The sequence below is a fragment of the Engystomops pustulosus genome, chromosome 4 (assembly GCF_040894005.1).
Source record: "Engystomops pustulosus chromosome 4, aEngPut4.maternal, whole genome shotgun sequence".
Lineage (NCBI taxonomy): Eukaryota > Metazoa > Chordata > Amphibia > Anura > Leptodactylidae > Engystomops > Engystomops pustulosus.
In genome coordinates, this window is record NC_092414.1 from 28,864 (window position 1) to 40,985 (window position 12,122).

The 12,122-nt window shown below is 52.5% G+C and overlaps 1 protein-coding gene across 2 annotated transcripts in view; it reads left to right on the forward strand.

Moving 5' to 3' along the window:
- The first annotated feature begins 267 nt into the window (after window positions 1-267).
- The window catches only part of LOC140125875 (glycogen [starch] synthase, liver-like), an 82,806-nt gene continuing 70,951 nt past the window's right edge, over window positions 268-12,122 (forward strand). Inside the window, exons 1-11 of one of the 2 annotated variants that reach the window (XM_072144751.1) lie at window positions 268-541; window positions 4,526-4,707; window positions 5,135-5,326; window positions 5,657-5,842; window positions 7,056-7,200; window positions 7,747-7,864; window positions 8,014-8,134; window positions 8,643-8,749; window positions 8,828-8,887; window positions 9,009-9,087; window positions 10,116-10,229. In XM_072144751.1, coding sequence (XP_072000852.1) covers window positions 421-541; window positions 4,526-4,707; window positions 5,135-5,326; window positions 5,657-5,842; window positions 7,056-7,200; window positions 7,747-7,864; window positions 8,014-8,134; window positions 8,643-8,749; window positions 8,828-8,887; window positions 9,009-9,087; window positions 10,116-10,229 — 1,425 coding nt within the window. In that variant the 5' untranslated portion in view covers window positions 268-420. Of the gene's footprint in view, window positions 542-2,570; window positions 2,644-4,525; window positions 4,708-5,134; window positions 5,327-5,656; window positions 5,843-7,055; window positions 7,201-7,746; window positions 7,865-8,013; window positions 8,135-8,642; window positions 8,750-8,827; window positions 8,888-9,008; window positions 9,088-10,115; window positions 10,230-12,122 lie in introns of those variants that run through there. The other variant, XM_072144752.1, reaches the window with a different exon arrangement.

The window sequence follows — 12,122 nt, forward strand, 5'->3', positions numbered from 1 at the left end:
ATACAGATTATACACCACCACTAGGAGGAGATCACTACATACACATTATACACCACCACTAGGGGGAGATCACTACATACACATTATACACCACCACTAGGGGGCCCCGTTAATGATTTCCAGCTCTTCTCTCACTGGACCCCATTTCGTCCGCCCTTGTTTATTGGCTATTGATCGTCCCGTCGCTCTCACGTTTGTACATTTCAAGGTCTGTGTTCTGGCTGAGGTCCAGGGAGGATTTGGGTGCTGACTGTGCAGCGACCTCTGATCGGCTTGTGGGGGGGATCTGTCCACTTAGCGTCCATGTAGGATTTGGTTGTGTGTGTAATGCGCGGTGTCAGCTCTAAGCCCCGGATTATCCTGGAAGGGGACTCTCCTCAATCTCTTATGTCTTAGAAAGCCCAGACCCCGCAGGACACCATGCCGCTCAGCAGGTCCCTCTCCGTCACCTCCCTCAATGGCCTCCCCCAGTGGGACGAGGAGGGTCTCCCCATAGAAGACCTCCTGCTCTTCGAGATCGCATGGGAAGTCACCAACAAAGGTAAGTAACCACAAAACACAGAGGGGCAAGGGTTAAAGGGGCGCTCCACCTAAAATCAACATCAGGAGGCTCCAAGCACTGGAGAAACAGAGGGGGCAGGGACAGTATAACACAACCTATCACTCCCTATCAGCCCCCCACCCCCCGGGTGTAATGGCTGAAAACAGAGAGTAATAGATTGTATCCCCCCCTGTACAGTCTCCTCTCCCCGGGATGTAATGGCTGATAACAGAGAGTAATAGATTGTATCCCCCCCTGTACAGTCTCCTCTCCCCGGGATGTAATGGCTGATAACAGAGAGTAATAGATTGTATCCCCCTGTACAGTCTCCTCTCCCCGGGGTGTAATGGCTGATAACAGAGAGTAATAGATTGTATCCCCCTGTACAGTCTCCTCTCCCCGGGATGTAATGGCTGATAACAGAGAGTAATAGATTGTATCCCCCCTGTACAGTCTCCTCTCCCCGGGGTGTAATGGCTGATAACAGAGAGTAATAGATTGTATCCCCCCTGTACAGTCTCCTCTCCCCGGGGTGTAATGGCTGATAACAGAGAGTAATAGATTGTATCCCCCCTGTACAGTCTCCTCTCCCCGGGGTGTAATGGCTGATAACAGAGAGTAATAGATTGTATCCCCCCTGTACAGTCTCCTCTCCCCGGGGTGTAATGGCTGATAACAGAGAGTAATAGATTGTATCCCCCCTGTACAGTCTCCTCTCCCCGGGTGTAATGGCTGATAACAGAGAGTAATAGATTGTATCCCCCCCTGTACAGTCTCCTCCCCCCGGGGTGTAATGGCTGATAACAGAGAGTAATAGATTGTATCCCCCCTGTACAGTCTCCTCTCCCCGGGGTGTAATGGCTGATAACAGAGAGTAATAGATTGTATCCCCCTGTACGGTCTCCTCTCCCCGGGATGTAATGGCTGATAACAGAGAGTAATAGATTGTATCCCCCCCTGTACAGTCTCCTCTCCCCAGGATGTAATGGCTGATAACAGAGAGTAATAGATTGTATCCCCCTGTACAGTCTCCTCTCCCCAGGATGTAATGGCTGATAACAGAGAGTAATAGATTGTATCCCCCCTGTACAGTCTCCTCTCCCCGGGGTGTAATGGCTGATAACAGAGAGTAATAGATTGTATCCCCCCCCTGTACAGTCTCCTCTCCCCGGGATGTAATGGCTGATAACAGAGAGTAATAGATTGTATCCCCCTGTACAGTCTCCTCTCCCCGGGGTGTAATGGCTGATAACAGAGAGTAATAGATTGTATCCCCCCTGTACAGTCTCCTCTCCCCGGGATGTAATGGCTGATAACAGAGAGTAATAGATTGTATCCCCCTGTACAGTCTCCTCTCCCCGGGGTGTAATGGCTGATAACAGAGAGTAATAGATTGTATCCCCCCCCTGTACAGTCTCCTCTCCCCGGGATGTAATGGCTGATAACAGAGAGTAATAGATTGTATCCCCCCCTGTACAGTCTCCTCTCCCCGGGATGTAATGGCTGATAACAGAGAGTAATAGATTGTATCCCCCTGTACAGTCTCCTCTCCCCGGGCTGCAGTGGCTGATAACAGAGAGTGTGAACTCTTGTGTCCCCCTGCAGGCTGTATACACAGTGGGTGCCCTCCTCCTCCTCCGGGGGGCAGTAGTGGTTAATGATTGGCAGATGTGAATATTTACAGAATAGATGAAGAGAAGGATAGGAAAAAAAGAGAAAACAGGAGGTGACACGGGGGTCAGGGGTCAGGGTCAGGGTCGGGGCTTTGCTCCTCTGATGAGTATTCTAGTCCCGTACACTAGGTGGCGCAGCACTGTGTAAGTGTAGAGATTGTAACCATGTAATAAGTAACTATGAATCTCTGTGCATCCACCTCTCTCGCTGATATACCGGGGGTCAGGGGTCAGTGGTAGATGATGCCCCTATATTTCCTATAGGTCCTGTCACACCGGTCACTGCTGCCCCCCCCCCCCCCCCCCCTAAGACTTCGAGGAATAGACAATCCCCGGATGACTCCCTCCTGTACGGACACAACTGCTGAGGAAGCTGTTACTCCATAAATCCTGTGATTAGGTCACAACCGACATCTGCCCGAGCGCAAGGTGACAACCACTGAGAAGACATGGGCAGCTGCCACCACTAGGGGCAAACACAGGGCGGCAACCACCAGAACTACAACCACCAGGGGCAAACACAGGGCTACAACCACAGAGGGGCAACCACAGGGCTACAACCACCAGAACGGCAACCACCAGAACGGCAACCACCAGAACGGCAACCACAGAGGGACAAAACCCAGGGCTACAACCACAGAGGGACAAAACCCAGGGCTACAACCACAGAGGGACAAAACCCAGGGCTACAACCACAGAGGGACAAAACCCAGGGCTACAACCACAGAGGGACAAAACCCAGGGCTACAACCACCAGAACTACAGCCACAGAGGGACAAAACACAAGGCTACAACCACCAGGAGATGATCACTACCAGAACTACAACCACAGAGGCACAGCCATGTGGCTTTGACCACCAGGTGATGAACCCCTACAAGAACTGCAACAAAAGTGGAACAATCATGGGGCTACAACCCCCCAGGTGATAACCTCCTAGAAATGCAAAGTCACTGAGGGACAACCATGCTAGCCGCAGCCATGGGGATACGATAGCCAGGTGATGACCTCCTACAAGGGCTACAATCTCTACAAGCACCAGCTGATCACCCACCAAAATATCCCAGCCATCAGAGGGACAACCACAGGGCTAAAACCCACAGATGATGACCTCCTACAAAAACTAAAGCCCAAATGGGCAACCATAGGGTGATGACCCAATACTATGGGGAAGATTTACTTACCCGGCCTATTCGCGATCCAGCGGCGCGTTCTCTGTGGTGGATTTGGGTCCCGCCGGGATTTATTAAGGTAGTTCCTCCGCCGTCCACCAGGTGGCGCTGCACTGAAAAGCATCGGAACGCACTGGAGTTCACCGAGCCGGGCTGAGTGAAGGTAAGTGCAAGCTCCGCGACACATTTTTCTTTTCAAAATGCGGCGGTTTTTCTGATTCCGTCGGGTTTTCGTTCGGCCACGCCCCCCGATTTCCATCGCGTGCGGAAATCGGCGCAAATCCGAAATATTCGGGTAACACGTCGGGAAAACGCGAATCGGCCCTTACTAAATGACCCCCAATGTCTTCAACCACAGAGGGACAAATATGGAGCTACGACCAACTACGACGTCTTAAACCCAAGATGGACATCTACAGGAATTCGACCACTATAATCACAGAGGGTAAAAAAAGAAAGCTATGGGGATATCATCAGGTGATGCTCACTACAACATATTCAACTTCTGAGGGCTGTGACCACTAGATAATGACCCCATACAAGATCTGAGGGCCAGCACCGGGATCACAGGACGGGGGGGGGGGGGCCATGAGGGCCAGCGCCGGGATCACAGGACGGGGGGGGGGGGGTTCGGGCGATGAGGGCCAGCGCCGGGATCACAGGAGGGGGGGGCCATGAGGGCCAGCGCCGGGATCACAGGACGGGGGGGGGGGGGGGGCGATGAGGGCCAGCGCCAGGATCACAGGGCGGGGGGGCGATGAGGGCCAGCGCCGGGATCACAGGACGAGGGGGTTCGGACGATGAGGGCCAGCGCCGGGATCACAGGAGGAGGGGGGGGGCGATGAGGGCCAGCGCCGGGATCACAGGACGGGGGGGGGGGGGGGGGTCGGCGATGAGGACCAGCGCCGGGATCACAGGAAGGGGGGTGGGGGTGGGGTTCGGGCGATGAGGGCCAGCGCCGGGATCACAGGAGGGGGGGTGCATGAGGGGCAGCGCCGGGATCACAGGAGGGGGGGGGGGCGATGAGGGCCAGCGATGGGATCGCAGAGGGGGGGGGGGCAGCGATGGGATCGCAGAGGGGGGGGGGGCGATGAGGGGCAGGGAATGAGCTGCTGATGTGGTATTTTTCTTTTCCGCGCAGTCGGGGGCATCTATACAGTTATACAAACCAAAGCGAAGATCACGGTGGATGAATGGGGGGAGAACTACTTCATGATGGGTCCGTACTACGAGCAGAATGTGCGGACGCAGGTGGAGATCTGTGACCCCCCGCTGGGGGCGCTGCGGAGGGCCATGGACACGCTGCAGGCTCAGGGATGTCAGGTAATCTCATCGTCTCCGGGGATTAACACTTTGAGACCTCTTTTTATTTTCAGCAGGTAAATGAAATCAAGTGGCGGCAGATCCTATTAGAGATCCTGAAACCTCTGACAAGTATCCAATTACCGGGGGCAGCCGCCGGGTATCCGAGCTACAGCTTAAAGGGGCCACGTGCTGGTGCTAGTGTTCACCCTGCGATGGACAGACTGTGCAGCAATACTGCTCTGCTGCTTGCTGTCAGTGACTGGAAACCCTTTCCAGTGTAGAAAGTCCTTGATCACTTCATGTAACAGCTGCACCAATCTCTCCTGTGCTGATCTGAGGCTCTTACTTGTGCTGATACATTGTAACAAACAAATAAGGATGCAGCATGACAAACAAATAGGGATATTTGGCAGTTTGACCTCACCTGTGATTGGCTCCCCCCCAGGTTTACTTTGGCCGGTGGCTGATTGAGGGTAGTCCGTACGTCCTGCTCTTTGACATTGGCTCCGCTGCTTGGAACCTGGACCGGTGGAAAGGAGAATTCTGGGAGGCCTGTAACGTGGGGATCCCCTTCCATGATCGGGAGGCTAACGATGCCTTACTCTTTGGGTCTCTGTGCTCCTGGTTCCTGAAAGAGGTAGGTCCTGATGATGTCATTGACACACTACAACCCCCAACACCCCACAACTACTATCCCCACCAGTACAGAAACAGCTATGAAATTGTCGCCATTACCTTTATCAACCAATCACAGAGTAGCTTTCATTTTACAAGAGTAGAATATGAAATGAAACCTGCACTGTGATTAGTTGCTATCGGCAGCGGCGATGGATCTCATCTCTAGTATTGTATCACTGTGTACATCTCCACGGTATATGGTAGCGTTATACAATCATCAGAACCTGCTGAAACACTGTAACGAGTTCTGCATCTGTGATGACATTTATACCTGTGGCGTTCCCTCCAGCTGACCGACCAGTTCCAGGACAAGCCCAATGTCATCGCACACTTCCACGAGTGGCAGGCCGGCGCCGGCCTCATCCTGTCCAGGTTCCGGAAGCTTCCTGTGGCCACCATATTCACCACCCACGCCACCCTACTGGGGCGATACCTGTGTGCCGCCAGCGTAGACTTCTACAACAGGTTGGACCAGGTGAGACTGACCAGCTACATCTCCCACAGTGCTATGCAACATAACTGCCCCAGCAGGGGGCAACACTGAGCTACAAACCCCTGCAGCCTGAGAGACTGACATCCTATAAATAAAGTTTATTGAAAGGGACACTTTATACTAGGCCTTGAGTAGTGCACATCTGCAGCCAATCAGATTAATGCTTTGTTTTTCAAGCCTTCACTATTGAAATGAAAGGTGGAACCTAATTGGTTGCCATAGGTGACTCTTCAATAAACTTTGTTTAAATTGTTAAAGATGGTACATACAATATAAAATATATATTTATCTCCATATTTGTCCCCAGGGGGTGGGTTTGTGTAAATGTGTCACAACATGGAGGTACAATTTCCCTTTTCGTGTCTGCGTTTGTCTCCATCACTGTTAAATTTATAAATAAAGCTAATTGAAGGCCTCCATTATACCAGGGCTCTGTGGAGCTTCAGCCAATCCGATTACTGGTGCAAATGAAAGCTATGGATGATGCTTCAATAAACTTTATGTGTAAATTGTCACAGATGACACCTTGTAATGTGTAATAAAGTATTTATTGTCGCATGTATACCATCCTGCGGGGGGTGGGGAAATGCAAATGTGTCGCAAAACGGGGGCGGGACTAAAAGTTTCCCATAAATCGGGGTTCAGAAGTTGCGTCTCCGTTCATGGGTTATCATTGTGGACACCGCTGTCCGTGGGTGGATCATCTTCACAAACGTGAAATTATTCTGATCCGAAATGAGAGGTTTCTGCCCTTTGTAGGATTTCAGCCTGTAAAGGTTACATCGGGAGCAGGCGGGGAGGCGGGGCACGCCTCGTGCCTCGCAGATGACTTGTCTGACCTTCGCCGTGTAGACCTCCTATCACTCAGCCGCTCCGGCCGCAGCGCTTGCTCCCTCCATGCCCTTTGGGCTGCGCTGACCTTTCCGCCGCCCCGGACGCCCCTCATTAGGACATCTAATCGCTGAGGAAATGTTAACATCTGTCAGAAAGTTACCTGACAAATAGAGGAACATGGAGCGTCCGGCATCACCGCGCGTATTACTGCTCCGCAAATGTCAGGAGTATTGTAAGGGATGAGGGAGACACTTGTTTTACTATCGATCCCCAGTGAGCGAGGCACGAGGGACCCTGCGCCTCACTGATGTCTCCCGCCTCATCGTCCGTAGATGTTGTGTCAAGTTGTGTTGTCTTTTAGTTTGATATAGATAAAGAAGCCGGAGAACGTCAGATTTACCACCGCTACTGCATGGAGCGCGCCGCCGCCCACTGCGCCCACGTCTTCACCACCGTCTCACAGATCACCGGCATCGAGGCCGAGCACATGCTGAAGAGGAAGGCTGGTAGGACGCACGCCATGACACCAGGATCACAACACCATAGGACACAGTGATGTCATACAAATGTGTGACCAATGATGTCATCTCATGACCTATGGGGGGGGAGGATGGTAATGTAATAGTATGCATAGTATGGGGTAGATGATAATGACAGTGATGATGGTGAAGATGATTATAAGACTCATGGAAATGGTGATGATGATGATGGCATGGGAGGAAGTAGATGGGGCTGATCATAGATATGATGATGGGAGTGATGGTGATGATAGATACGATGGGGGCGATGATGATAATTATAAATCTGATGGTGTGGTTGATGATGAGATGATGATGATGGTGGGGGTGATGATATGTATGATGATGGGGGTGATGGTGATGATAGATATGATGATGGGGGCGATGATGATAATTATAAATCTGATGGTGTGGTTGATGATGAGATGATGATGGTGGGGGTGATGATATGTATGATGATGGGGGAGATGGTGATGATATGTATGATGATGAGGTGATGAGGGGTGATTATTACCCATTCCTTATCTCTTACAGATGTCATTACACCGAATGGTTTGAATATTAAGAAGTTCTCGGCGATGCACGAGTTCCAGAACCTTCACTCTCTGTACAAGTCTAGGATCCAGGAATTTGTCCGCGGCCATTTCTACGGGTACCATGAAACCCAACTCCATAATTCTATTGTAGAATACTCCAGTCACAGACAAAGCTGCATGTGTTATGCTCTAGTCACAGCCTGAGCTGCATCGCAGTGGCTGTATGTGAAGTCCCTTAACTCCTTCTTGTCATCCCCTCATGTAGACACCTCGACTTCAACCTGGACAAGACTCTCTTCTTCTTCATTGCCGGCCGCTATGAGTATTCCAATAAAGGGGCAGACATATTCCTGGAGTCACTGTCCAGACTGAACTTCCTGCTCCGGGTATGTATGTCACTATAACACTGACTACACGGGTCATAGTATATCAGGGAACTCACCGGCAGGAGGCGGAGCTGTGACTACCTCTCACACAGGATATACAGGCAGGGGGCTGGGCTGTGACTACCTCTCACACAGGATATACAGGCAGGGGGCGGGGCTGTGACTACCTCTCACACATGATATACAGGCAGGGGGCGGGGCATCACACAGGATATACAGGCAGGGGGCGGGGCTGTGACTACCTCTCACACAGGATATACAGGCAGGGGGCGGGGCTGTGACTACCTCTCACACAGGATATACAGGCAGGGGGCGGGCTGTGACTACCTCTCACACAGGATATACAGGCAGGGGGCGGGGCTGTGACTACCTCTCACACAGGATACACAGGCAGGGGGCGGGGCTGTGGCTACCTCTCACACAGGATACACAGGCTGGTATAATAAGTGGTGATACATTATGGTTGGAGTCCCCCTTTATAACGTCCTGTACATTATAACGCCTGCAGGTCCATCGCAGTGATGTCACAGTCGTCGTGTTCTTCATTATGCCGGCAAAGACCAATAACTTTAATGTGGAGACGCTGAAGGGTCAGGCGGTGAGGAAGCAGCTGTGGTGAGGACACATCTCTGCAGGGGGGACCGGGGGGTGACTGTATTATGACATATTATAAGACGTCTTCTGTTGCTCCAGGGACACGGCTCACACGGTGAAGGAGAAGTTTGGAAAGAAGTTGTATGAAGGGTTGTTGAGGTGAGACGCCATGAGTCACCCTATCCGTGCCAGGGAAAGCTGGGTGATTGCTAATATGACCATCACCTCTGATTCACCACTGGTGCTGATATATAATATCCCATAATACATCTCTCATCAGAGGGGAGATCCCTGATCTGAACAAGATCCTGGACCGGGATGACCTGACCATCATGAAGAGGGCCATATTCTCCACACAGGTAGAGATATACAGTATATAAGATCACCGCCTCATACTAGCGCCATATAACGCTCACATACAGCAGGTGAAATCAGTAAGAGAGGAGATAAAGGTGCGGAGTCAGTAACATCAGATCCACAGACGGGAAATCCCCAGAGATGTCCATAACTGATGTGTAATAATGAGGAAGGGAGAAGGATGGAGCAGCAAAAACCCCTCGGAAGTCATGACACCCGATGAAATGTATCAGTAATCAGGAAGCAATCCTGACACAAAGTGATACAAAGTATCTGCTGCCTCACCTGATGCCTCACCTGACTATAAAGAGGTGACATCTCATGATCTCTAACACCGGGGAGATGTCTCCAGACCTTCACAACATTATACTGACCCGAACCCGGAGGTGGAAAGAATATCATTCACCATAAACCGGACACGACCAGGGGCTCACGCAAGATTTCACACAGAAGACTGAAAAGACTGAGCAGGAGCCAGGGACCGGGAGCCAGGGACCAGGGACGAGGAGCCAAGGACCAGGAGCCAAGGACCAGGAGCCAAGGACCAGGAGCCAGGGACCAGGAGCCAGGGACCAGGAGCCAGGGACCAGGGACCAGGAGCCAGGGACCAGGAGCCAGGGACCATGAGCCAAGGACCAGGAGCCAAGGACCAGGAGCCAAGGACCAGGAGCCAGGGACCAGGAGCCAGGGACCATGAGCCAGGGACCATGAGCCAGGGACCATGAGCCAAGGACGAAGAGCCAGAGACGAAGAGCCAGAGACGAGGAGCCAGGAGCCAGGGACGAGGAGCCAGGGACCAGGAGCCAGGGACCATGAGCCAAGGACTCCAGAATGTCTGAGGCAATGACTGGACCTGCATGTAGAGAAAATCTATGGAAGGAACTAGAAACCTTCAGAATTTGGAGAACGGACCAGAATCCCCCCAGAACAATGCAGGACCCTGGTGTCTCCATGCAGGAGGCGTCTTCTCCCTGTACAGTGCTGATATAACATTAGAGAATCTGAGTGTTTCCTTGTTGCTTCTCCCCAGCGTCAGTCTCTCCCTCCGGTCACCACACACAACATGGTGGACGACTCCGCCGATCCCATCCTCAGCACCGTGCGCAGGATCGGACTCTTCAACAGTCGCACAGACAGAGTGAAGGTCAGTGTCCTCATACAGTATTGATGACAATGTGGGGGCGCATGCAGTGAGCTCTGCTATGTCTCACAGGTGATCCTGCCCCCCGAGTATTGATGACAATGTGGGGGCGCATGCAGTGAGCTCTGCTATGTCTCACAGGTGATCCTGCACCCCGAGTATTGATGACAATGTGGGGCTGCATGCAGTGAGCTCTATGTCCCACAGGTGATCCTGCACCCCGAGTATTGATGACAATGTGGGGGCGCATGCAGTGAGCTCTGCTATGTCTCACAGGTGATCCTGCACCCCGAGTATTAATGACAATGTGGGGGCGCATGCAGTGAGCTCTGCTATGTCTCACAGGTGATCCTGCACCCCGAGTATTAATGACAATGTGGGGGCGCATGCAGTGAGCTCTGCTATGTCTCACAGGTGATCCTGCACCCCGAGTATTGATGACAATGTGGGGGCGCATGCAGTGAGCTCTGCTATGTCTCACAGGTGATCCTGCACCCCGAGTATTAATGACAATGTGGGGGCGCATGCAGTGAGCTCTGCTATGTCTCACAGGTGATCCTGCACCCCGAGTATTGATGACAATGTGGGGGCGCATGCAGTGAGCTCTGCTATGTCTCACAGGTGATCCTGCACCCCGAGTATTGATGACAATGTGGGGGCGCATGCAGTGAGCTCTGCTATGTCTCACAGGTGATCCTGCACCCCGAGTATTGATGACAATGTGGGGGCGCATGCAGTGAGCTCTGCTATGTCTCACAGGTGATCCTGCACCCCGAGTATTGATGACAATGTGGGGGCGCATGCAGTGAGCTCTGCTATGTCTCACAGGTGATCCTGCACCCCGAGTATTGATGACAATGTGGGGGCGCATGCAGTGAGCTCTATGTCCCACAGGTGATCCTGCACCCCGAGTATTGATGACAATGTGGGGGCGCATGCAGTGAGCTCTGCTATGTCTCACAGGTGATCCTGCACCCCGAGTATTGATGAAAATGTGGGGGTGCATGCAGTGAGCTCTGCTATGTCTCACAGGTGATCCTGCACCCCGAGTATTGATGACAATGTGGGGGCGCATGCAGTGAGCTCTGCTATGTCTCACAGGTGATCCTGCACCCCGAGTATTGATGACAATGTGGGGGCGCATGCAGTGAGCTCTGCTATGTCTCACAGGTGATCCTGCACCCCGAGTATTGATGACAATGTGGGGGTGCATGCAGTGAGCTCTGCTATGTCTCACAGGTGATCCTGCACCCCGAGTATTGATGACAATGTGGGGGTGCATGCAGTGAGCTCTGCTATGTCTCACAGGTGATCCTGCACCCCGAGTATTGATGACAATGTGGGGGCGCATGCAGTGAGCTCTGCTATGTCTCACAGGTGATCCTGCACCCCGAGTATTGATGACAATGTGGGGGTGCATGCAGTGAGCTCTGCTATGTCTCACAGGTGATCCTGCACCCCGAGTATTGATGACAATGTGGGGGCGCATGCAGTGAGCTCTGCTTTGTCTCACAGGTGATCCTGCACCCCGAGTATTGATGACAATGTGGGGGCACATGCAGTGAGCTCTGCTATGTCTCACAGGTGATCCTGCACCCCGAGTATTGATGACAATGTGGGGGCGCATGCAGTGAGCTCTGCTATGTCTCACAGGTGATCCTGCACCCCGAGTATTGATGACAATGTGGGGGCGCATGCAGTGAGCTCTGCTATGTCTCACAGGTGATCCTGCACCCCGAGTATTGATGACAATGTGGGGGCGCATGCAGTGAGCTCTGCTATGTCTCACAGGTGATCCTGCACCCCGAGTATTGATGACAATGTGGGGGCGCATGCAGTGAGCTCTGCTATGTCTCACAGGTGATCCTGCACCCCGAGTATTGATGACAATGTGGG